The sequence below is a fragment of the Eumetopias jubatus genome, unplaced genomic scaffold (assembly GCF_037043125.1).
Source record: "Eumetopias jubatus isolate StellerSeaLion01/CBP00866 unplaced genomic scaffold, mEumJub1_p1.0 scaffold_1, whole genome shotgun sequence".
NCBI classification, from domain to species: Eukaryota; Metazoa; Chordata; class Mammalia; order Carnivora; family Otariidae; genus Eumetopias; species Eumetopias jubatus.
In genome coordinates this window covers 81795166-81816242 of record NW_028274807.1, presented here as the reverse complement: position 1 = coordinate 81816242, position 21077 = coordinate 81795166, and the positions used below count along the sequence as shown (strand labels likewise).

The window sequence follows — 21077 nt, the reverse complement described above, 5'->3', positions numbered from 1 at the left end:
CTCACGTGTCCTTCCATCATTGAAGGCTGACAGCTCTCTTTTTGTTGCTCTTCCCTTGTAGTAAAGACTGAACCAGAAGCGCCTGGGCCAGGCTGCCTGTCTCAGGAGGGTCAGACAGCAGTGAAAACAGAAGAAAGTTCTGAGCTGGGAAACTATGTCATTAAGTAATTGTTTCAGTCCTTTCTAAGGGAGTTGTGCATTTGGTGTTTTATATGGTACTTTTTTAAAACCCGTACCTGTGACAGCTTAGTATGTGTAGAGTTGTGTGTGTATAGATGTAAGCCACTTGGTGGGTGGAAACCTTCTGCCCACGTGCAGTGAGCAGGTGTTAGCACTTGATGCACAGCTGGGGAGTCTTCATGTAACACATCGGTATCACCTCTGGGTGGCCCTGGACTTGTCGCCTCTAGAGCCTTGGGTGGTACAGATCTCCCTCCAGCAGAGCTTGACAGCATGTACTTTCTTTGCTGAATCCTTGGGCATGAAATTTCTCGTGGTGTAATTCTCAGGTGTGTATACATTTTACACGTGAGTATTCACCTGCCTAATCATAAACAGCTGCCTTTTCATGGGCTCTACACACTTATTCTTCTAAAAATACTTCATGAGGTTTTCTAATTTCCAAATTGGGAACCCACCTCTGACCATGTATTTTGAAGTATGTCAGATTATTGGGAACAGTGGAAACTTAGCCACTTTGACATGATTGGTGACAGCATGAGCTGTAATAATCCTAAGAATAGGCATTTGTATATAGAAATATTCTGCCCTAGTGGCAATCAACTGCAAAAAGATATGTGACTATTTAATTTTAAAATATAGATGAAATGTGATATTTGCATAATTTGCCATTCCTGGGGTCTCATCTAGTTTATATTTAGAAGGCTATCTGTGGAAGGAAAGACATGCCAATATAATTGGTTAATTTTAATTCCCTTGGAAAGAAGGGAATGTATACATGAATTCGTGTGTGTGTGATATATATGTGTCTAGAAATTGCTCTATTTACTACCTTTATATTCTTTTCTTTTATCCCTCTCAGGATAGACCATTTAGAGACCATCCAGCAACTCTTAACAGCAGTAGTAAAGAAGATCCCCTTAATCACTGCAAAAAGTAAGACAATTATTCTGAATATATGGATGCATTTTTAAAGCTGTGAACTACTTGGGCTATTAAGTCAACTTAAATCATTTTGTATTCTAAATTAATATGGATGTGGTGGTTACCTTAGGCAGTTTGAGGTCTAACTATAGCTCATTTGCAGGATTTTAGAATTCACAATATCTTGGTCATCAACCAACCAGTTGGTCTTTTACTGTTTTCACTGTGTTTGATCCAAGGAAGGAATTTTTTATATTTATTATTGTATGTAAATTGTAAGTTTGTTGTGTATATAATTAAAACTGCATTAGTTTTTAATGTTTATTAATAAGGAAAGAGATTAGCATTTGCCTACAATATGCCAGATTTTCGGGCTTGGTACTTTTACAGTCTCTTATGGGGTAGGTGGTATCATCTCCCATTTTACAGATGAGAAAACTGAGGATAAGCAAGGTTAAGTAACTTGCTCAAGATCACTAACTATGGGGGCCGAGGAAGGACACTAACCTAGGTCTGACTCCAGAGCCATTAATCTTCTATCACTCATTACCCCGCACTTTGCTGAAATGCACGATTATCAAGACTTGGAGCAGTGAAGTCTGCGCTGTCACTGCCCATTGTCAGCAAGACTGAAACACTTGCTTCTCAGCCTCAGTCGTCTTGACAGAACCGACCGCCTTTAGCGGGGAGATAGTCTGTTGATACTTAGGTGTATGCTCTTGAGCAAGATGACTGCAGACATTTACAGGCAAGGGATAAAGCAGATTATCATACTACATTCATGGGACTATGAAAACAAAAGTACAGACTACCCTGCTTATTTTTTTTCTAACGGCAAAGAGATTACCTCTTTTCCCCTTGGTTGAAGTCTGGGGGTCATTCTGTGGTAGTTCAAAGTAAGTATTCAGGGACATTTTCCTAGCCCAGCAGGAAAAAATTTAAAAATCTCTGTGTTTAAAAATTTTAGATAGTAAGACAGAATATTAGAGCTGGAAGGCAGGTCAGAAACCAACTTTCCCAACAGTCATTTTACAGATAGGAAAGCTGAGGCCCAGAGGGGTGCTGTGGGTTGCCCGACACCACTTAGTGAGTTAATGACGCGGCAGGGCTAGCCTTCAGATCTGCTCCTACTGGAGAGCTGTGTGCCCCGCGCTTCATAGGTAGGTAGTCTTTCTGCCAAAGAAGCCAACCGGTTTCCCAGAGGGTGTGTTGTTTTGAGTACACACAGATAAAGAAGACACCTTCCCTTTTAGGCAGAAGGCCTCTGTGTTAGGCTGCAGGTGAGCTTGGCCAGTAAGGAACACAGGTCCCAGAGAAACTTCCCTCTAGTGAATACGATTTGGCTTCAGTCCTAAGAACTTTATTCAGAGTGTGCTGCATACATGCGCCCTAGGTGAAGACGCCAGCTGTTTTTCTGCGAAGTCCGTGGAGCAGTATTACGGCTGGAACATTGGGAAAAGGAGAGCTGCCGAGGTAATACCAGTTCCTGTGCGGGCTGCCTCGGGGAGCCTGGGAAGGCCGTAACCGGAAGCCACGCGCATACTTGCTGCTTCCGTAACAGTGATAACAGTGATAAAATTTACAGCGTATTTTGTTGACTATTTATTGGGAGACTTTTCCCCTCCATTTAAAATCTCACTCTTCAGACACTTTAGCTAGCCTTTGAAAGGTCTCCTTCTTGTTTCTGCATTGGTAAACATTTCTAAACATCTTTTATGATTTTCTTTCAATATATTACAATGAAACCCAAGTATTTGTTGAGTACTTACAATGTGGCAGCTACTGTGCGGATGGTGGGGCTGTGGGAGAAGGTGGCACGTCGGAAGCCGTGCTTAGGAAGCTGTGAGAGGGTTAGTGTGATGGGTTTGGAGAAGTTCGGCGGGAAGAGGGAAGCTGGAGACCACAGGTGGAGACCAGGTGAAAAACCTTCTAGGCCAGACCTGGGAGTTTCAGTGTTATTTCATGAACATCAGTTCCTTTGCTTCTTTTTAAAACTTTTTAAAAACACAGATTTAAAAAAAAAAAAAAACAATTCTAACAAGTTAAGTTAGCATGGTCATTTACTGTTGGGTGATGTATTTGAACACACTGTAAAGTTTGAAATTGATTATGATTCAAAAAAATTTGTTTTTAAGTGGCAAAGAGCAATGACAATGAGAAAAGTCTTACAAGAAATCCTGGAGAAGAATCCCAGATTTCACCACCTGACTCCCCTTAAAACCAAGCACATCGCTCACTGGTGTCGCTGCCATGGCTACACGCCACCCGATCCCGAGACCTTGAGGAGTGACGGTGACTCTATTGAGGACGTGCTGACCCAGATCGACAGCGAGCCAGGTGCGGCTTCAGTGGGGCTCCCTGGGCCCTGTCAGTAGCCCGAGAGGTGGTTTCATGAAACACACACTCATCTCTTCAGCTTCTGTGGTTCTTGGGCTGCTTCAGCCCTGGAGGACTTGAGGAACAGGAGCCTTGGCTCACCGGTAGCCATGTGTTCTGTCTTCCCCCGCCCCAGAACTGTTTGTGCCCTAGTGTCCCCAGCATTGGGCCCCAGCAGGAATGTTCCAGCCTGTGGCATTACAACAGGCACACGCTGTTTGTTCGAGGGCCCCCTTCCTTAGCATCATTTCTTCTTCTTCTTTTTTTTTTTTTTAAGATTTTATTTATTTGACAGAGAGGGAACACAAGCAGGGGGAGCTGGAGCGGGAGAAACAGGCTTCCCGTTGAGCAGGGAGCCCGATGTGGGGCTCGATCCCAGGGCCTGGGATCATGACCTGAGCCGAAGGCAGGCGCTTAATGACTGAGCCACCCAGGCGCCCCTTTTCTTTGAAGACTTTCCTAATCCCCCTCCTTTCCTTCAGATAGAACTGACTTCTCCTTCCTTTGTGCCCTCATGAGCCCTCATAGACAAGTCTACCCAGTTTCTTGATGGAGGCACTGTCTTACCTGTCACTTTATCTCCAGACCTAGCTAGGAAATAGACTACCTGGTGTTGGAGACACAGATGGAAACCACTGATAGTGTTGCAGATTAGATGAATTGTTTTTTTATTTTTTTTTATAAATTTTTTTTTTTTAAGATTTTTATTTATTTGTTGGAGAGAGAGTACGTACACGAGCAGGGGAAGTGGCAGGCAAAGGGAGAAGCAGGCTCCCCGCTGAGCAGGGAGCCCGATGCGGGGCTCAATCCCAGGACCCTGGGATCATGACCTGAGCCGAAGGCAGGTGATTAACCGAATGAGCCACCCAGGCGCCCCTAGATGAATTGTTTTATGGTAAAGAAACAAACAGTTGTGCTGTAGAGGGGAGGGAGCAGGGCATAAAGGATACATGGGGAGAATATTTTTGATTTTCACCTTAACAAGAAGGGTTGTTTTCTCCTTCCAACCCTACTTTTGTAGAAAAGCAGGAGCTCCACTCCCTGTCTGAGGTAGCCTGGAACACAAGGAAGGGTGTGTGTGTGTTGCGGGGGGGTCGTCCTTAAGACTTAGCCCGAGTTCCATTTTCTCCATGCAGCTCTCCTGAGAGCCCGAATGCAGGATGACCTCTCCTTTCTCTAAAATCCAGCAGCACTTAATATCAGACTATAATGGTTTGTCAGAGATAAATATCTAAGCTCTTCGGAGGACAGAAACCATGTTGGTTATCTCCATGCTTCATTGGTAGCATGTGTGAAGCACAACATGTTACACATACTAGGCTTTCTGTTACGGTGACTGAGTAATTTCTAAGTGCCGGTCAGTGAAACAGAAGAAGCCAGGAGCTGGATGCCCCTCCACCAGCCTGCCTGGGTGCCTTTAAGCCTGTCTTGTATCTGTTGTGGACTTCACTTCCTCCTCCATAAGGTGACAAGGATGCAGTGGAAGATTCCGAGATCCTTTCTGGCTTTAAAGTTCTAGTACTCTTTGTTAGACTTTGTGCACATCTACTTATTAAAGACTAGATGCACGGTTTACACTAAAATGTTAACAGTACTCCCTCTGAGCAGTGAGAGGGGCTCATATGGGCGATTTTTATTTTCTTCACTGTGCACTTAAAAATTTTCCAGACTTAAAATATGAAAATCAGTTTAGTCATTAGTATTTGGAGCTTCAGGGCATGGCCTAGTTTTTGGTGGCATAAGTCAGAATTAAATATTGTTTTGTCTTAGATTGCAGTCGCATCACGTATATATTGACACAAGTCACCTGTCTCTGTGCTTGTCTGTCTTAGAATTACTAGTTCTCACAGTTATAGTCCATAGAATTCTAGAACTGGAAAGAAGGTTAACTCCCTTGAGACTTATCCCTTCTTCTCTGGGTCTCGGACTCTTGGTCTTATGGAGATGGGGAGTCCATTCCTGTGGCCAGCACAGCTGTCCTGAGACAGATCCCCTGTCATTTAGAGTGCCCGTCATCGTTCTCCTCTGCCGACAACCTTTGCCGGAAACTGGAGGACCTGCAGCAGTTTCAGAAGAGAGAGCCAGAGAATGAAGAGGAGGTGGACATCCTCAGCCTCCCAGAGCCGTTAAAGATCAACATCAAAAAAGAACAGGAAGAGAAACAGGAAGAAATGAAGTTCTACCTGCCACCAACACTGGGGTCGGAATTTATTGGTGACATCACCCAGAAGGTAGGGGTTGTGGCCTCTGGTGTGAGATGCTCAGACCTTCAGCCTTATACACGGACACCAGACTTTCCTGGTGAAGTAAAAGTGTGAGTTTCTTCTGCCTGATGAACTTAGGGTATGCTCCCTGGACATCCCCTTTCCCACAGCAGGTCAAGAAAACAAATTCCATGTGAAAAGGTTGCTTGCTGGCCATGGAATAGAAGCAGAGTCATCTTGGGATAGACCGTTTTTTACTTTCCTCTTTGTTCTCATTTGCCTCCGTGGAAACACCGTTCCCTCCTGAGGCACGTGTCCTAATACTGCCAAGTGGTACTGGAGAGGCCGAGCCTTCCCTAACATTTTTGTAGTTCCCAGGGGCCCTGCCCATGGTGTGAGTGCGGCCCGCACGCTCCCCTGTGGCGCAAGAGGGAATGCCTTCTCCACCTTTGGCGGGGCTCAGCAGCGCGGTGGCATCTGCCCACCTGTCCCCAGTATGGCTGCCTGGGACCCAGAGCGGAAGGTGGGGTTTGTTTCATTTAGAGGAGAAAATGCAAAACGGGGCGAGCACAGGTTCCAAGTGTATCTTCATCAAACGGCCTGAAGTCTGATTCCAGGCTTTCCAGTGGGTCGGTCCCACAATCAGAATTCCTGGCAAATCCTGGTCATGTTCTTCCTGAAGGAGATTTGGGGGTAAAAGCGGGACTCTACTAGCATGTTTAACAAGCACTCAGAAACAGAGAAACAGGATCGTGTATTCTTCCAGTTGTTAGGTCTCATGTCCCTTCCCCCGAGTTTTGTCCAGAGAGCTTGTAGAGTTACTCTTTCAACTGGGTATTCGACAAGTGTGCTTGTTTGGAGAGCTGGGTTTTAGTCTAGAGATAGGAACGAATGGCTTTCTTCTGCTTTTCCAGATTGGGATCACCCTGCAGCCCGTGGCACTTCACAGGAACGTGTACGCATCGGTGGTGGAAGACATGATTTTAAAGGTGGGCGCCTGTTGGCAGCCACGGGCCTGGGAGCACCAGGGCGCTGGCAGGCAGGATAGTCTGGGTCCTGGGCTGTTCTGAGTAAGGGACAAGGGTACAAATGGAACAGAAATGATAAGTTTTAAGAGTTTTCATTTTAATCAGGTTTAGTGTTTTCTCTTTTTTCTCTTCTGATTTTTAAATGAACTAAATCATGGGTCTTCTGAGTGTGAAAGCATCCACGAGAGTTTCTGTGCTGATGTCACTCGAACGATACTTTTTGGTGCCTTCTGAAGCAGTCTGAGATGAGAGTGCTCTCGTTGCTTTAGGAGGCGACAAAAGCAAAGCCTTGGGTTTTCTCCACATGTCACAACAACAGAGAAACTGCCACAATTGTCCCAACCCTGGGCAAGAGGATCGCAAACTAGCTTCTTTACCCGGCCTGACCTAGCTCTGTCGGACCCCTCTTCCAGCAGGGACAACTCGCAAATAACCCTCACCAGTTTTCCTTTCTTTTTTTTTTTTAATGGAAATAACCCAGGTTTTATTTTTTTTTAAGATTTTATTTAAGAGAGAGCACAAGCGGGGGGATGGTGAGGGGCAGAGGGACAAGCAGACTTGGTGCTGAGCAGGGAGTCCGAGGCAAGGCTCAAGCCCAGGCCCTGGGCTCATGACCTGAGCCGAAGGGAGATGCCCAACTGGAATTCTGATTAATGAACATTCCCCGCATTCTTAATTTCTCAGAATCATGGCCTTTATATTTGTGACGTAATATTTGTGGTCTATTATTTGGACCTTTAGTGTTTTCTTAAGGACTTTTGCTCCTTAGGTACAACTGTTTCCAAAGTTTTGTATATGGGATGGGGTTAGATGTTTCCCTTCCCACCAGCAGGCATGTGGCCATTTTTGAGAGTAACCCTATCTTCTGTCATAGGCCACGGAGCAGCTGGTGAACGACATCCTGAGACAGGCTTTGGCAGTTGGATACCAGACAGCATCTCACAGCAGGTACTGAGATCTCTTTAGTCAGTGGTACCAGGCTTACAGATGTTTCCTGACAGGTTAGTTGTCCATGAAGAGGTTTTATACCTCATCCAGTTGGAGATGGAGGTGTCAGTGCTTGGGACATTCTCAGAGCCAGACATACTCAGGGGTCTGCTTGGTCATTTCAAGACTCTCGTGGTTGTGAAAGCTCAGCTTTGCCCAGAGGTCTCTATCTTCCTAATCATTCCTTCAGACACACCGTTCATTAGGACTCTGTTCTGCTACCGGGTTGAACAAATACCAGCTCTTCGCAATTAAAGATGATAATATTGTCCATGACGTCTCAGATGTTGGGGTCAGACATTGCATACGTTACCCAATTTGTTTTTCATTGGAGAACTCTAGTCCCCTTTTTAGAAGTCGGGAAACCAGGCTCTGAACGTTCATGTTACCTGGCTTTCCCTGCACTTGGGTGATAGACCTCATTGGCTCTAAAGCTCTCCCACTCACCACTGCTTTGCTGTTGGGACTCTGAGTTTTGCCTTTTTCCTAGGCCCCAGAGCATGGCAGACAGGCCTTTCTTTGTTCCACATCCTTTCAAAGGAAACAAGTATTTTATCCCAGTATCCTTAAAGCCTGTCCTAAATTTGTAAAACTGTATCAGAAGTGCCTGAGGACATAAAGAGGCCTACACTGGAGGACTGTTAGGTCAGACTTCACAGTATTAGGATACCTCAGGCGGTGGGGAGGACACCTTTAAGAAAGAAGGAAGGAGAAACAGGAGTTCCAGGCATGCTCCTTGTCCTGTGTGAAACCCAAGAGTGGGCTGAGTGCCTTCCGTGGCCCCTGCTCACCTCCGTCATCCTGGCTGTGGAGATACAGTAGCTGGGGTGCTCTTGATAAGAACATTTATCACCCTGGCCTGGCACAGCTCTATATCCCCTCCCCCTGACAGATGGAAACATGGTCCCGCAGTTCTGTACCCCCTCGACTCAGCTCTCAGTCTGCTAAGACTGAAGGATGAGAACGTCGTTCTGTTTTGCTGTCCACTTTACTTCCTTCTCTTTTCTCAATCCTCAGAGGTTTTTTCCTCCATTGTTCAACCAAGTTCTTGAAATCCATCTCATGCCTGTGACTGGAAGTCAGATTTGAGCCGTTAGGGCAGGCTGTGAAGAGGACAGGCCAGTCTTTTTTTTTTTTTTTTTAAAGATTTTTATTTATTTGACAGAGAGAGAGATAGTGAGAGAGGGAACACAAGCAGGGGGAGTGGGAGAGGGAGAAGCAGGCTTCCCGCCGAGCAGGGAGCCCGATGCGGGGCTCGATCCCAGGACCCTGGGGCCATGACCTGAGCCGAAGGCAGACGCTTAATGACTGAGCCACCCAGGCGCCCCGGGCAGGCCAGTCTTTACCAAAATTAAAGACATTAATGGGAAAGGAAAGCAAGCAAGAGCATGCACCTGGCCACCCCCACGCAGGCGGCCCTAAAGCGTGCCTCCGCTCTGTCCCCTTCCAGGAGGCCTGGGGGGTGGCAGGGGCTTTTGATAAGTGGATGAAATATTATTAAATGCTTGAGAAAATTGCACCTAATAATGCTTTGTTTTTGGACAGGATTCCCAAAGAAATTACAGTGAGTAACATTCACCAGGCCATTTGCAACATTCCTTTTCTGGACTTTCTCACAAATAAACACATGGGGATATTGAATGAAGATCAGTGAATGGAATGAAGATGCCCCTAGAAAAGCACGATTTGCAGATGTAGCCGAAGCTTCGAACTGTGACGACTCTTCTCTTTGGGGAAGGAGGTTATTTTCTGTGTGCCTCAGAATATTATGGCTCCCAAACCATTGCCTCCACCTAATTCACTGTAACACCAGAGTGTTCGGTCCCAAATCAGATCCCTTTAGGACAGAAGTTTCTGAGTCTAGAATGAAGCTGTGCTGTCAGCTTGCATTTGCTGTCTCTGGAAAGGTTCCAGGAGAGAGTCTTCAAGCCAGGCCAGGCCACATGTAGCAGGTCTTTCTCTGGGTGTCACGGGGCACCTTGGGCTTGAGTCTCCCTCCACGAGGCAGAAAATAAGTCTGGCATGCTGGTGGTTCACCCATTCTGGGGTTACAGGAAGCTCCAGCAGTTACCCTGGTAATCTTGCGCACTCAGCGGGTGGCCGTGGCGTCAGGGACGCCGTCAGCTACGGGAAGACGGTAAAGCCTCACAGAAGTTGAGAGCCTGGGAGCCCGCATGCCGCACTTTGGTGTTTTTTCATGGAGCACAGGAACATGACTACAGCCAAGGTCAGAGCATAGTCAAGGGATAGGCAGATCCCAGCTTGGGTCCGGGAAAGGTTTGACTGTAACCAAGCAGCTCTTTGTATGTCAGTAATGCCAGGCACCTGGCCGACTCGGACCAGCTTTGCCTGTGTGCCGGGCAGAGATCTGGTTGCACAGCGTTCGCGGGGTATGCGGGTTACCCCGTGTTGAGTGACCAATGGGGAGCAGCCCCTGGGCCAGGTCTGCTGGGATGGTAAGTCCTGTCAGGGGACTTAGTGTCCTGTTCTTTACCACTCGGCTTTTCCAAAGAAAAGCGTTTCAAGGAAACACTGTGAGTGCCTTAAAGATAGAGAAATGACTGCTGAAGCCACGAGACAGGAATGGTCCGTGCTCAGAAGCAGTGAGAATAGATTGTGCCCAGATGCAGAGCCCTCTTGGTGGGAGAAGTGAACAGAAGGAGGAAGGTCTGCAGGGCCCTACATAATGCCCAGTTCCATTACAGATACTCTGTCCCAATCTTCCTAACATAGCCTGTGTTGAAGGAGAGGAGAGAAATTATTCTGTCAGGAATCTGCTTGAAGGCAATTTGAAGCCTGTGAATCAAACTTACCCAGTCAACATAATTGAAGTTTTCGTGAGTTCTGTAGACATTTGGGTCAGGAGCAGAAGGCAGGGAGGTGACTAAGAGATCTGCCCTTTATTCAGCATCTGAGGATTGCAGATGCACAAGGAAATCTTCAGTAAGGCATCGGGCATGCCTGGGCTTAGTAAAAAAAATAGTTTAGTACATAAAGGCTCAGATACTCTTTACATTAACTACTGCAAGCGAGGTTAGTGGGCAAGTGCATAGATTTATTCAGCAGTGGACTGTGACAGATCTACAGGATGGAGGATTTGATCCAAATGAGAACAGATTGATTTATTACAGGTATGAAAGCCTAAATTATCTTTTTGCAAAAGAAATATTAAATCATTTAACACTTCCCATATGTGTTAATGTTTCAAATGTATTTGTATCATAATGTGTAACATAATTGTGTAACAAATCTACAATAAATCTTTTAGTATTTGTGGTGGGTTTTTCTGAGTTCGAAGCACTACTTTGGTAGGTTCTTCTTCCGTGAGGTCAGGAGGAACTGGGATGGGGCAGAGGTATAGGTGATTGGTGTGTTTACATTAACTCTGCCACTTCTTTCCAAAAAGCATTTGCAGCTATGCAAGATAAAGGATTACAGTTACATAAAAGTCCGAAAAAGATTTTGGAAGATGCACGTTGACCCAGGAAATAAGGATTTCTGACAGCTTGGGGCAAAGGAAAACTACCTAATGGAGCTCGGAGCCTCCTCAAAGTCAAGGCAAGGAGGGAAACCACTCCTGTTGTCTGACAAAGCACACCGGTCTGTCCGGAGAGCTGGAACTGGTCTATGCTGAGGTCTGGAAGAAGTTACTCCTGTGCCACAGTCCTGCTGTGACCATCTGCTAGAACAGCTAAAAACAAAAATGACCAAAGATGCAGAAACATTGCAGAAATAACCACTTTTTACAGCCCCCTTAACAAGACTAAGGGCTTTGAAAGCTTTGGTTCTTCAAAGGCAGGAAGTTCTGCAGGGCAGAGGCATCATGAGAGAGTCCAGGTCCGTAGCCTTCTCGGGACCAGGCTTCGCAGCAGCCTTTAGGGAACTGAAGTGTCCGGAGGAAGAAGAATAGGGGTGGTTGCTTAGGCTCCTTTCCTGAATGTTGACCTCAGCCACAGTTTTGACTGGAGCCACAGGACAGAGATTGATGTCACAGGCAGTTCCTCAGCTGGGGACTCCCTCTGACTGACTGAAGCCTGTGTGAACAGCGCTGGCGGACTTGACCCCACTAAAGGGGAGGTTCCCTGTCTGCCCGGCGTGGGCTGCAGAATCACAGTTTTTCAAAAGCTGCTTTTGGAGTTTGGCCTAAAATCCTGGTTGTTGGTACAGCTAGGAAAGTAGTCCCACTTGCGCTGGGTTTTTCCGAGCTTTGAAGCACCGTGGGGCACAGAGGTGGGACCTTGGTCTCAGTGACTGTGGGGGAGGACTTTGGGGCGCCCCTCCACTTGGGCCTCACGCTGCATCCTCAAGGCGGCTGTTGGCAGGGCTAACAAACACTGGTTGTGGAATCACTGATACCGAACACTTTCTTTTGGCCGAGATTCACTAACAGGTTGAACTTTTTATTTTAAAAACATTACTCTTTACAGAATTAATACAAAAATGCTTATTATATAGAAACTTTAGCAAATATAGTAAGGTGTAAAAAATTTAAAGTTACCCGTAATTCCCCTTCCCAAAGATAACCACCGTTAGTATGCGCTGCATTTTCCTCTCCGTCTATTTTATATGTATGTGTATTACGTATGTGGGTTGGTACCACACACTTGAGACTATTGTCCCATTGCTTTGGAAGGCCACTCCAGTGACATGATGTTAGGCTTTACTAAGACCTAGAGTAGGTGGAAGTTCCTTCTTCAGAACGCCAGTCTCCTAATAATGAAGCCTGGTAAAGAGGATTATTGAGTTGGGGGTTTTGTGGAAAGCTGTCTGTTCTGGTGCATTCCAAAAAGGCTCTTGGGCAAGCAGTCTGCCTTCAGAGACAGGCCAGGTGAGGCAGGGGTGCTCGCACTGCTGAGGTGCCAAGGCTGCTGGGAAAGGCAGGCCTGTGGTATCGGGCTGAGATACAGCCTTCGGTCTGGTCTGCACGCTGTGGGGGAGGGAAGGGTGACACGGGCAGCGTCTAAGGGGAGGGACTGTGTCACTGGCATCAGATGGGCCAAAGCTGCAAAGGAGAACAGAGCTGGCTCTCTGGCCTGGGCAGGAAGGGACAACCGTCACGTCTGTGTTCTGTTGGCCATTCACTGTACTAATAAGCACCCTGCCCATAAACAGGAACTCTCTTAGCCACTCTTACTCTGCAGATAAGGAAATGGAAGCTGAAACTGCTCGCAGCTAGTGAGTAGAAAAGTCAGGATTTAAGCCCAAGACTAGCTTCAGAGATGGTCTTTTCACCCTAGCCTTGGGGGTGCAGAGGGGTGGTACACGTGAAAGAGGGGAGGTTTGTGTGTCCTGTGACTATTGCATACGACACCAATGTGGGTGGCAGTCCAGAGGGAGAGCCCTTGGGATTTGTCAGCCTCCAAGGGGCAACCAGTAATAGCCTTGATCCACCAAAGTCCAGGGGAGGATAAAGATGTATGAGAAGGTGCTCCAGGTTTATAATTAAATAAGCTAAGAAATTGTAACAGTGCGCTTTTGCATTTTAGTAAAATCTAAGATTGTACGGTTCATCTGTTCATTTCCCACAGAATGCACAGCAGCAGGCAGTCTCTCTCCTCTTAGAAACATCTAACAATGAAGTCTGAAATAACAGAACCCTTTGTGTAAGCACATGGTTGGGGTTCTGCCTTTAAAATGATTCCGAGCAGTTGCTTTGCTGCACTGAAGAGGAAGGCTGTGCCAGCCAGAGCCAGCCCTCCGAGGGACCAGCCCCGCTCCACGTCTGAGGGGCTGGGAAACGGCTTAAACGCTCGCCAGACAGCACGCGAGGGCTGCACAGGGAGGAGGCGCCACAGGGAAATCCCTGAGTTTCCTTACCAAGTACTGCCCTTAGCCTGTGCCCCTAATCTCCAAGAGGGGACAGAAACTCCTTCACATGTCTGACCGCCGGCTGTGCAAACGGGGCCAGGCTCGCTTCGTGTGGCCACGTGGGCTGGGACTTCCCGGCAAAGGAGGCAGCTTCCTGAAGCCGACAGCTGCCTCCTCACAGTGAGCTCGCCCCACTCGGAGTGACGGAGCAGGGTGGGAGTCATCTAGGTGTAGAGAACGGGCTAAAGTCAGGGAATGAGGCTAAGGCCACTTCGTCCCAAAAGAGCTCCCAGTTCTTTGCCAGTGTGTATGGTGTTCCCTTCTAGTCGTCAACTGTAAGGGAAAAAACTGGAATTAGTAATAAAATGTGGGGCTCAGAAACCTACAGGTGTCATTCATTCAGTACTTAAAGCACTCCACACGAAGCCATTTGTTAAAACACAAGGATAGGGTCACCTGGGCCCTAAATTATGTCTTTGAAATTGAAACCCTATGATTGATACTCTTTGGAAACGACATCCTAGTTACTCGACATCACCATGAGTCACATGCAGGGGATAACCCAAGATTTCTTCAACCTGAATGTGTGGGGCCATTTGTAGGCATCTCCAAGGACAGTCCCTTGGGTTGCCATAGGTTACAAAGTTCTCATGCGGCCTGGGAAGACAGCCAGGTGGACATGACTGGTTCTTTCAAGCACCTGTTATGTCCATATTCCTCAGCCGGCACAGACCGAATCAGTTTACAACAGAATTGATCCTTAAGTTCTTCAGATTTAAAAACTGAAGGGTGGCCAAGAGAGGCAATTAAAAAAAGATGTGAAGCCTTCTGTCGTTGGGGAACGAGAGGGTGGTGGAGGCCCAAAGCCGAGCTGGGTGGTGCCAGTGTCCATCCACGCCAGGCCCACAGCCCCGGGGGGCAGCCGGGGAGGAGTGGCACCCACGGCCCTTCCCCTCAGACAGCAGAGGGCCAGCCCCAGGATCTCACCCCAGTCCCTGAGCGGCCGAGGACAGCCCCGTCTTGGCGGCGGTGGGTTCTGACTCCGCTGTGGCCGGTCATACGTTGAGGATCCGGGGAGCTGAAGCCTGAAAGATGGCTGATGGGTTAGGGGTGAACTTCTTCCTCCCCTCAGGGGCCTGAAAAATGAAATGTGGCCCCATATCAGTGTGCCTTTCCCTCAACGCTCCCTCCCCACCACCTCCGGCCCCCAGCTCCAGGAAGAAAATTCCTGCCTCCTCTCCTCTTTGTCCTCCAAGAGCTGAGAATGCTGACCTGAAGGGTCCATGGGGGAAACGTGCAGGGGGCGGGCTCACCGCATTAGGTCAAACACAGCACCTGGACCTTCTGTTCCGCTCCCGGAAGCCGCCTCTGGGTGGAATCAGGAAGCTGAACAGTCCCAACCTCCTCTCCACCTTCTCTCTGACACAAATGCCAGGGACGTGGAAGGCTCATCGTGATGCCCAGCGGTCAAGGGTAAGATTGGGATTTAGGAGGGAAAGGGACACCCTGCTCGCCAGAAAGCCGGCACTAGGGAGACGTGATGCCCCCACCTGCCACCGCCCCCCCCACCCCCGCTCTCGGCTGAGGGATGCCTGGGTGCTCAGACGCTACTGTCCTTGGCCCTCATGCCATTTTGCATCAGCAAAACCTGACTCTTAGTCCCTAACCTGTCTCCTCCCACACCCTCTGCAGCCGGGAGCCCGGCCTTGGCCCTGCCGGGCCCGTTTCAGGCTGACCTGGAAGCTGCCCCCAGGGCTGCTGTCCCATCCGGAGCTGTGGGTTGTGAGGACTGTGGTGGGTCTTGCCTTTGTGGATCTCGGCGGCTTCACTCCGGTCCAGGCCTGGAACTCCTGTCTGGAAGAGAGAACACGGTCACCAGCTGGCTCAGGGTCAGTCATCCCTCCTGACTTCAGGGGCCACCGCCATTGTCCTGTGCTGCTGGGAATGTCCTGGCCAATCTCCACTGCTAAAATCCTGCTTCGGATCTAGATGTGAGCACCTGGTACGTGCTGGGCATCGGAAACCAAGTCCCAGCCCTTCCTTCCATGCTCCCCATTTTGTCTCCAGGCCACTCTAAGGGGCCCGAGACACCCAGAACCAGTGCAGGTCAGTCACTTCCAGACCAGGTCACTGGTGGCCTTTACATCCACAGGAGGCGCTGGTTACAACTGAGGAGGAGAAATAAGGTTCGGTATTAGGTTTACTTTTTAATAACTGGTCTTATGAACTCCTACAAAACAACAGATTGTAGTAACTCTCAAACAACCACAAGCCAGTCTGGCTTCTGCAGGGCACCCCGCACACAGGCGCTCCTGCCTGGATGCGGGAGGGGAGGGGTGGGGGGCGGCTGACTCCCTAGACAGAAGAGCCAAGGCGGGCACAAACCAGCTCCGTGTTCTCAGAGTGCATTTTTTTTTTTTTTAGATTTATGTATGTATTTTTTCTAGTGGGGGGAGGCAGAGGGGAGAGAATCTCAAGCAGATTCCTGGCTGAACTCCCCACTGGGCGGGGCTCAGGTCTCGAACCCATGACTTTGAGATCATGACCTGAACTGAAATCAAGAGTTGGACGTTTAACTGACTGAGCCACCCAGGCGCCCCTCAGAGTATATTTTTTGACAAGGATTTAATTCCTCAATTCTGCACACAAAAGAAGACCTATTTCTTTTAATTCTATCAACCCCCGTGCTAGACAGTGAGCTCAGGAAGGCGGAGACCTGTGTCCATAGGAGCCCCTGGCCCAGGCAGTGTTCTGTGGAGAAGTGCCCAGGGGGCCAGGGGCAGGGCCCACATGTGGGCTGGACCCATTCTGGTCTCCTCCCACCCACAGTCCTGGCTGGGTTTCAGGCCCAGGCGTCAACAAAGCTGCCTTCTGTCCTTGAGAGCAGCCCAGCTGGGCCCCACTGGGCGGGCCACCGGGGTAGGGAGCAGCTGTGTCTGTCTGTGGTCGGCACTCGGGGGTGCCGGGAGGCGAGCTGGGCCAGGGCCCGAGCAGATCACTTGTGCTTCTGAAGCTGCAAGGTTCCGAGGACCAGCTGCCTGAGCCATCTGCCATTCTGTTTCTCCCGAGGAAGCAGGTCCTCCCCTGGGCGTGCCCTTCTGTCCCCAAACTGAGCTGAGCCTTGGGCCTGGCAGCCCAAGCCTGTCGCCCCAGGGTGGCTGCAGGGGTCCCAGCACAGAAAGCGACCAGAGCCAGGAGCTAGAGCGGGGCCCCTGGCCGCTCCTGGGGCAGGGCTGGTGCCGGAGGCCAGTGAGGGAAGACCGCAGCCGGGATGGAGAAGGAACCTCAGCCCTAGGATCAGCAGGACCCAGTGACTGCTGGGGACAGGAGGAGGGCAGATTTACGGCTCTGGCAAAGAGTATAAGAAAAACACAGGGCAAGCCACATACACCAGGTACCTCCCCTGACCAAGCAGGCTTCCTGTCCGCCTGGTCTGGGCCTCAGCTGGACCCTGTGGGCGGCAGTTCCACCGAGGGCCAGGGGCCACCCGTGGCAATGCCGAGTGCCCTAGGTTCTCAAGGCTTCAAATCCCTTCATTTCTCGAGCCTCAGCTTCCTCATGAAAAGGGCTACTGACCCACGTGCAGGAGGTTAGGATGAACCTTGGTGCCGGGCACTTCAGAGGTCCTCCCTGCCCACCCAGGAAGGAAAGGGAAAGAGGACTGAGGAAGGAGGTCTTCTAGAGTGAGTGGAACTAGAACCTGGGCCAAAGGTGCTGATTGGCACCCAGAGAATTCCAGAGGGGAGGCTCTGGGAGCTGCTCAGGAGAGACCAGGGCTGGCTGCGAGAGCAAGAGCCGCTGCGCCCATCTGGCCAAGCAAGTGAGGCCGGTCAGTTTTCACAAGACGAGCGGGGCCTGGCGAGCAGCCACGAGGACTCCAGTGACTTTGGGTTCCCTGGATCTGTTCATTTTTGTTTTGTGAATCTCTTCAAACAGTTTGCTCAGATAACATGCGTCCTACAAGGAGTCAGAATGGAGTTTCCCGCGTCAAGTCCTAGAGCTGGGAGGTGAGGGGTCCCAGAGGTCAGCCGGCATGGAGTTGGCGGAGCCAAGTTCAGCAGCGGTCCTGGGTTCTAGGCCAGAGTTGGGGGTGTGGGGACCCAGGGAGTCAAGCTCTGGCTCTTTCTGTTTTACAGATGAGGAAAGGGTCAGAGAGGCCAAGTGACCCACCAAGTTTATACCCCAGGAAACAAGAGCTCCGGTGAGTCCCAGCTCCTGGCCGTAGCTTTCCACCACTGCAGGACACAGCTCAAGAAACGAAGGGGTTGGGGTGCCTGGGTGGCTCAGTTCTTAAGCGTCTGCCTTCGGCTCAGGTCATGATCCCAGGGTCCTGGGATCGAGCCCCACATCGAGCTCCCTGCTCAGCAGGAAGCCTCCTTCTCCCTCTCACGCTCCCCCTGCTGTGTTCCCTCTCTCGCTGTGTCTCTCTCTCTGTCAAATAAATAATCTAAAAAAAAAAGAAAGAAAGAAACGAAGGGATTCAGAGGCGGCAGCATCTTAGGGGGTGAGGTCTTGGAGAATCTATGAGAAGTCCTGAGCCTGGCTTCTGGTACTTGGTAAGCAGAGAATAACAACTTGTACTTTTAGTATCACTGGAGCTGGGAGGGCCCAGTGAGACGTTCAAACCCTCCATCTGCTCAACACAAGTGAGGGGCCGCTTCTAAAAGCCCTGCCTTTGTTTGAACGTTACCAGTGAGGAGGAGCTCAGCCTCACCCCAGAGGCCACTCACTTCATCATCAGTCCACTGGAATTACTAGAAAGCTCTTCCTTCCCTGAGCTGAAGCTAGCTCTGCGCGGGCTCTGCCTCTGGTCCTGCTCCTGGCCGGGAACATCAGTCATTTGAAGGTACCGCACACCCAGGCCCTCAGGCCTTGCGGACCTCTCCCCACTCAGGCCCCTCCAGCTGGCTCCCTGCCGGCCCGAAACAGCCCAAACAGCCCGAACCCTCCACGGCGGGGTGAGGGCCCCAGCTGGGCTCGGTGTTGGCCCTGCCTGCTGACGTTCCCCTGTGCGTTTTGGCAGCTCAGCTTGGGCACGCATCCGTGAACACAAGACCCATCCTGCAACTACCTTTCCCCGTCAGGTTCCTGAAAAACTGCATGCCCATGAAGGAAGCCTTGGGGAAATGGAACCTTCTCCATGTCTTGATAATTACTCCATGGAAATTCTACCTTAATGCAGTTGTTTTTATTTATTTATTTATTTTTTATTTTTTATTTTTTTTAAAGATTTTATTTATTTATTGGACAGAGAGAGACAGCGAGAGCAGGAACACAAGCAGGGGGAGTGGGAGAGGGAGAAGCAGGCTTCCTGCTGAGCAGGGAGCCTGATGTGGGACTCGATCCCAGGACCCTGGGATCATGACCCGAGCCGAAGGCAGACGCTTAACGACTGAGCCACCCAGGCGCCCTGTTTTTAAAAATAATAAAACTGAGGGGGAAGTTCATACCTTTTTGCTCTAATTCCACAAGTCAGAATTTCTAAAGAAATTGATATGTGCAAAGACGGCTGGCTATAAGATGCTCATCACAGAAATTATTTTTTTCCCTTAAAAATGTGTTTTTTTTTTAAAGGTAACACGTGAACGTGTTTAAAAAAACAGTTCTTTAGAGTGTGAGACGTCAATCAGTGCCCTTCCACCCCTGGCAGCATCCCTTCTTCCCCACCCCCTTCCTCTCCCCAAAGGTTCCTGTGTTTCCACACATCCATCCAGAGATATCTGTGTTTATTTGAGCAGATACGTGTATATCAATACCCCCTTTTAAAAACACAAACAGCAGACACACTGTTCTGCATTTTGTTTTTTTTCACACATACCCATCCAAGATCTTCAGACCTTCCGCTATGAGTACATCATAGGCCTCCCAGTAGCCCATCCTATGTAGAGCTATAATTAACCAGCTACATCAGTAGGACAGTGGGATTGTTTCCATCTTCTGCAGTACAGTGTTGCAACATACCTTATATTCCTTAGCTCCCACCCCACATTCAAGGATACTTGCAAGGAAAACTCCTGGAAATGAAGTACTAGATCAAAAGAAGTGTTTTTAATGGTCCCAAATTAGAAACATCCTAAATATTCAATAATGACAGATTAATAGTTGGATACATATATCAATATATGGACAAATGTATATCCCTAGGATAAAACACTGCACACCTACTAAAATTCGTGTTGTAAAAAAAAATATCTAGTAACATGCAGTAATCCAAAATTGATGGAAAAATGTGTACAGAATCTAAACCTATAAGAATTACAAATGGATATGAACTCAAAGGTTAAGGATTAGAAAGAACTACCAGTTTGGATGGGGTTAAAGGAATTAATTTGTTGTAATTTCCAGTTTTTCTACAGCGAGTTTATATTACTTTTGTAATAAGACAAAGAAAGCCCTCAGTTGTCCAGGGCCAGAGCTAAGGTGGGGGCAGGGTGGACCCGTAGAGCTCAGTCACTGGGCGAGATCCCCAGGGGGCCACCTACTGGGAGCCGCAGCTGGTCCTCACCACCAATGCCTCCACGGAGGGCACCGGGCAGAGCCAGCTCTGGCAGTTGGCCTGCATGCACCCTGCCTTTCGCTAGCCCACCTGGTGGAAGTTAAAGCAGATTTTAACTCAGTTGAAGGCAGGGCTTTCTGGTAAGGCTGCCCGAGAGGGGTAGAGGGGAAGGGGCTGTGAGCAAGGTAGTGAGCTCCCTGTCAGTAGAGGTGCTCTGCTCATTCACTCTGAGGCTGGTCAGGGAACAGCGAAGGCGACACCTCGCAGTGCCCGGGGACCAAAGGGGATGACCTCCGAGGCCGCCTACAGCTCTCCAAGTGGTGTGGGATGGAGGCTCCAGGTGCCTTCTCCCTCCCCACCAAGCTGGTCCTCATGGTTCACGGCCTCTGTTTCCTCCTACCACGGGGTCTCGACTCGACGCGCTCCCCTGCCCGAAGCCCCATACCTGTAAGACGTGGTCACCGCAGCCGAGTCCGCGTCGCCAATGGGGAGCACGTAGACACCCCGGCCGGGGGCCGCGGGGGGCTTGTTCCTGCGGCCGCCCGCACCCGACCCGCGCCCCTGCGGAGCATCTCTGGGCCCCGCGGGCGCCGTCCACACGCCGAAGTCCCGCTGGTACTGAGTGAGCGGCACGTCCCGGCCGGGGTCCCGGGCGCCTGCAGGGGACGGGCCCCTGCGGCAAGCGGCGCCGCCTGGGCCGGGCTCCTCGCTCTCGAGGTCCGAGTAGCTGTGCAGGGTCAGCGGCACTGCCACGTCGGAGCGGTCCAGCTGGTTCCAGCGCCGCGCCAGGCAGCAGAGACGGCTGATGCAGGGCCACGCCATGCCGGCCCCCGGTTCCCGCCGCTCGGCTCCCGGCGCTCCGGGCCGCACCGCCCCCGCCCGGCGTCCCCGCCCCCGCGGCCCTCCCCGCGCCGCCGCAGCACCGCCCCCTGGCCTGGGGGAGGCCGTCCGGGGAGGGGGAGGGCTCGGTGCCGGGCCGGCTGGGCCTGGGCTAGCGCGCGCGGGCGGGCGGGCGCAGAGGCCGGGAGGTGGGTGAGGGAGGGCAGGGGCGCCCGGAAACGCCTGCAGACAGTC

General features: G+C 50.1%; 2 protein-coding genes across 6 annotated transcripts in view; one reads left to right on the top strand and one right to left on the bottom strand.

Annotated features, from left to right (window-relative positions):
* Nucleotides 1–10974, top strand: part of YEATS2 (YEATS domain containing 2) — a 108118-nt gene extending 97144 nt beyond the window's left edge. For all 5 annotated transcript variants that reach the window (XM_088025225.1, XM_088025227.1, XM_088025228.1 and 2 more), the window contains 8 exons: nucleotides 62–164; nucleotides 1043–1116; nucleotides 2498–2577; nucleotides 3240–3441; nucleotides 5485–5711; nucleotides 6599–6673; nucleotides 7587–7660; nucleotides 9245–10974. In XM_088025225.1, coding sequence (XP_087881351.1) covers nucleotides 62–164; nucleotides 1043–1116; nucleotides 2498–2577; nucleotides 3240–3441; nucleotides 5485–5711; nucleotides 6599–6673; nucleotides 7587–7660; nucleotides 9245–9353 — 944 coding nt within the window. In that variant the 3' untranslated portion in view covers nucleotides 9354–10974. The remainder of the gene's footprint in view (nucleotides 1–61; nucleotides 165–1042; nucleotides 1117–2497; nucleotides 2578–3239; nucleotides 3442–5484; nucleotides 5712–6598; nucleotides 6674–7586; nucleotides 7661–9244) is intronic.
* A 3561-nt stretch (nucleotides 10975–14535) lies between these two features.
* MAP6D1 (MAP6 domain containing 1) lies at nucleotides 14536–20825 on the bottom strand. The gene is made up of 3 exons (XM_028100897.1): nucleotides 20449–20825; nucleotides 15244–15361; nucleotides 14536–14643 (listed from the first exon to the last, which is right to left on the bottom strand). Exons 1-3 carry the CDS (start codon nucleotides 20823–20825, stop codon nucleotides 14563–14565), a joined length of 576 nt encoding a protein of 191 aa, XP_027956698.1. The 3' UTR covers nucleotides 14536–14562.
* Nucleotides 20826–21077: the final 252 nt, after the last annotated feature.

Bases quoted from the DNA above. Each gene is read 5' to 3' on its own strand.
- MAP6D1 (XM_028100897.1), bottom strand. From the start codon at position 20,825: ATGGCGTGGCCCTGCATCAGCCGTCTCTGCTGCCTGGCGCGGCGCTGG. The intron at 15,362-20,448 runs GTATGGGGCTTC...TCTCTCTTCCAG, and splicing joins GCGGTGACCACGTCTTACAG to ACAGGAGTTCCAGGCCTGGA. The intron at 14,644-15,243 runs GTCAGCCTGAAA...TTCATTTTTCAG, and splicing joins GCCCTGGGGGCAGCTTCCAG to GCCCCTGAGGGGAGGAAGAA.